Source organism: Buceros rhinoceros, unplaced genomic scaffold (genome assembly GCF_000710305.1).
Source record: "Buceros rhinoceros silvestris isolate BGI_N320 unplaced genomic scaffold, ASM71030v1 scaffold13815, whole genome shotgun sequence".
NCBI classification, from domain to species: Eukaryota; Metazoa; Chordata; class Aves; order Bucerotiformes; family Bucerotidae; genus Buceros; species Buceros rhinoceros.
In genome coordinates this window covers 1-3,230 of record NW_010414662.1, presented here as the reverse complement: position 1 = coordinate 3,230, position 3,230 = coordinate 1, and the positions used below count along the sequence as shown (strand labels likewise).

Sequence of the window (3,230 nt, the reverse complement as noted above, 5' to 3'; positions counted from 1 at the left end):
AGTGAGAATTCCTTGCCCTCCTGCAGGAGAGGCAGCAGCAGCCTCCGGTTCCGCCAAGGGCGCACCCTTTCACTCTCTGCCTTTCCTCTGTAAGGGCTCCCAGTGTGACGGGCATTGAACCTTTCCTCTTTTTCTAGGCTGGAAACCCCTGTGTCTTCATCTGGGAACACGAGGTGTTCCCCCCTATTCCTTACTGCAACAGTCAAAGAATTAAAAAACGTCCTGAAAGAACATAATGTCCTCTTACTTTTTCAAAAATTGTAAAGCGAATTTGAAAGATTTCTAAAAATTCTGCATCACCATTAGATCCTTCAGATCTAATGAAAGATGAAAACGGTACCTCAGATTTCTGAGATTAAAACGTAGGAGAGAGAGTTTAGTTTTATTTGGTTTATGTAGTATGTTGTACAGAGTTTGAATTTAGAAATAAGCTGATGTTTTCTGCTGGCTCTTTGGCATGTTTTGGGGGTTTCTGTGTTTTCTTTACAGCCCCAAGGGCTAAACCTGCTTGATGCCATTTATTCAGCAGAACTGTAGCTACTTGCAGAGTTCCAGGACCTCTGCTCCGCTTGGAAAGACAGAACGGAAGTGAACGAACATCACCAGCTTGTAACCTTGTTAATAAGATGAAGCCTGCCTTGAAGCTCGGAGCCTCGCTGCTGCACTCACACCTAGTTTTTGTATTTGCAGGAATTGCGGTGGATAAGTATGGACTCATGTATTTTGTTGATGCCACCATGATCAGAAAAGTGGATCAGAACGGAATCATATCAACCCTGCTGGGTTCCAATGACCTAACTGCTGTGCGACCGCTCAGCTGTGATTCCAGCATGGACGTCACCCAGGTAGACTCTTACTGCGGTTATTTGCTTCTCTGCTTTAGAAAAGACGGGCACCTACTTTGGATGACTGCCTGGCCACTTCAGAACGGCATTGTGCAGCACAAGCTGATAGCATATTTGATTCAATACTGAAAGGAGCGAACCACCCTTTTACTGTGGCTAACACAGGTTATTTATGCAACTGTAGAAAAATAAGGTGGAGATAATGGGAGTTATTGTCTTAATTGCCTGTTTTTCTGTAATTATTGTAGAGCTTCCACAATGTAGCATTCATTCTTTGCACAGCAACACAATTAGCCCAAGTTACCACTGCACGTAGCTTTAATGTTTCCGAAAATCAAAATCATTGTTTGAAACTGTTACCATTCATGACTTGGTTTCATGATTTACGCTGATAAACCCCTCACTAATTTGCTGTTGTTACACGTGGAATTTTAAACACTAGAAGTGTACTTTTCAGTTATGAGTTTTACAGTAATAATTTGTGCAACTCATAGGTACGGCTGGAGTGGCCTACTGATCTCGCTGTCAATCCCATGGACAACTCACTTTATGTCCTAGAGAACAATGTTATTTTACGGATCACAGAAAATCATCAAGTTAGCATTATTGCTGGACGCCCCATGCACTGCCAGGTTCCTGGTATAGACTACTCTCTTAGCAAACTGGCTATTCATTCTGCACTTGAATCAGCCAGTGCCATTGCCATCTCACACACAGGAGTTCTTTACATCAGTGAGACAGATGAAAAAAAAATTAATCGGCTACGCCAGGTAACTACCAATGGAGAAATATGCCTTCTTGCAGGGGCAGCTTCAGACTGTGATTGCAAAAATGATGTCAACTGTAATTGCTATTCTGGGGATGATGGGTATGCCACTGATGCCATCTTAAATTCACCATCTTCCTTAGCTGTGGCCCCAGACGGTACCATCTACATAGCTGATCTTGGAAATATCCGCATTAGGGCTGTCAGTAAAAACAGGCCCGTTCTTAATTCCTTTAACCAATATGAAGCTGCATCTCCAGGAGAACAGGAGCTGTATGTCTTCAATGCCGATGGGATTCACCAGTACACTCTCAGCCTTGTTACCGGGGAGTACTTGTACAATTTCACCTACAGCAGCGATAACGATGTCACGGAGGTGATGGACAACAATGGCAACTCCTTGAAGGTCCGTCGGGATGCCAGTGGGATGCCCCGCCATTTGCTGATGCCGGATAATCAGATTGTCACGCTGGCTGTTGGCACTAATGGTGGACTCAAGCTAGTCTCATCACAGACCCTGGAGCTCGGATTAATGACATATAACGGAAACAGTGGTCTCTTAGCAACGAAGAGTGATGAAACAGGATGGACAACATTTTATGAGTAAGAATGTTTTTGGCTATATTAAGCGTATGTTTATTTTCCAAATGGTAGTGAAAAGGCCCTAAACTGACCCTGCTGAAATTTGTTGTAGGCTTTTCACTGATGCTGAGTAAGGCCCTTACATCCCAGTCTAGTATGGGACGGGAAATGATTACATGGCTTCTCGCTTTCATCAGTCTTACTGGCTGCTTTGGGTGGGAACCGAACCACCTAAATTCCCGCCCCCAGCGTGAGGCCAGGGGAAAGCTCACCCACCTCCGGCGTGAAGGACTGCACACCACCTTCCAAAACCCCTCTTTGGTTTACCAGGTTGGGCCCCCGCTCTCAGTCCTCAGCAAGGGTGCGGATAGCGCGCATCCGGACCAGCCCCCAGCGTCCCGTGGCTCCGACAGAGCTGCCTCTCTTGAGGAAGCCTAATACTGCAGTTTCTTTTGGAACTGGAATTACGTGCCTGTCTGCTCAGACTCATATATTACTCATGGTTTTAAAATGTTGATTAACTTCACTGATAATTCATTCTTGAGTCAAGTGAGGAAATTGGATCCCCAGCTATCTGTCAGACCCCTGGTGTAACTCCGCAATTTGTAGATAACCCAAAAGCACACTGGTGTTCAGGAGCGTGTAGATTAAAAAGACAGAACTTCCTCTTTAAATGAAATTCATCAGAGATGAAGTTCAAAAGTATATTAAAAATCCAGAAAAACTAGCCGTGTTTTTATTAACGGCTACCCTAATCTTGGTAGTCCTATTGCTGTTTATTGGTCAAAACGCTTTCTAAATAGAAGCTAAATGATACATTGAAAATATATTTTGTTTAAAATAGTTAATGATTACTAAATACCGTTTCTCAAATTAGTGGGTAGAAAGTATGACCAGGGCTTTATATTTAATTTTAAATCATAGGCTAATTTTTGAGGTTGCAGACTAGCAATGCCGCACACCCCTTTTAGTTCATGAACGCGTTCCTCTCGGCCACCGCTTGCTTTGCTGTTGGAGAGAACACGAGCACGGCAGGA

The 3,230-nt window shown here is 43.9% G+C and overlaps 1 protein-coding gene across 1 annotated transcript in view; it reads left to right on the top strand.

Moving 5' to 3' along the window:
* The window catches only part of LOC104494349 (teneurin-2-like), a gene marked incomplete at its 5' end in the record, with an annotated part of 64,197 nt that extends 61,979 nt beyond the window's left edge, over positions 1-2,218 (top strand). Inside the window, 2 exons of the mRNA XM_010137164.1 lie at positions 691-845; positions 1,340-2,218. Coding sequence (XP_010135466.1) covers positions 691-845; positions 1,340-2,218 — 1,034 coding nt within the window. The remainder of the gene's footprint in view (positions 1-690; positions 846-1,339) is intronic.
* Between the last annotated feature and the right edge of the window lie 1,012 nt (positions 2,219-3,230).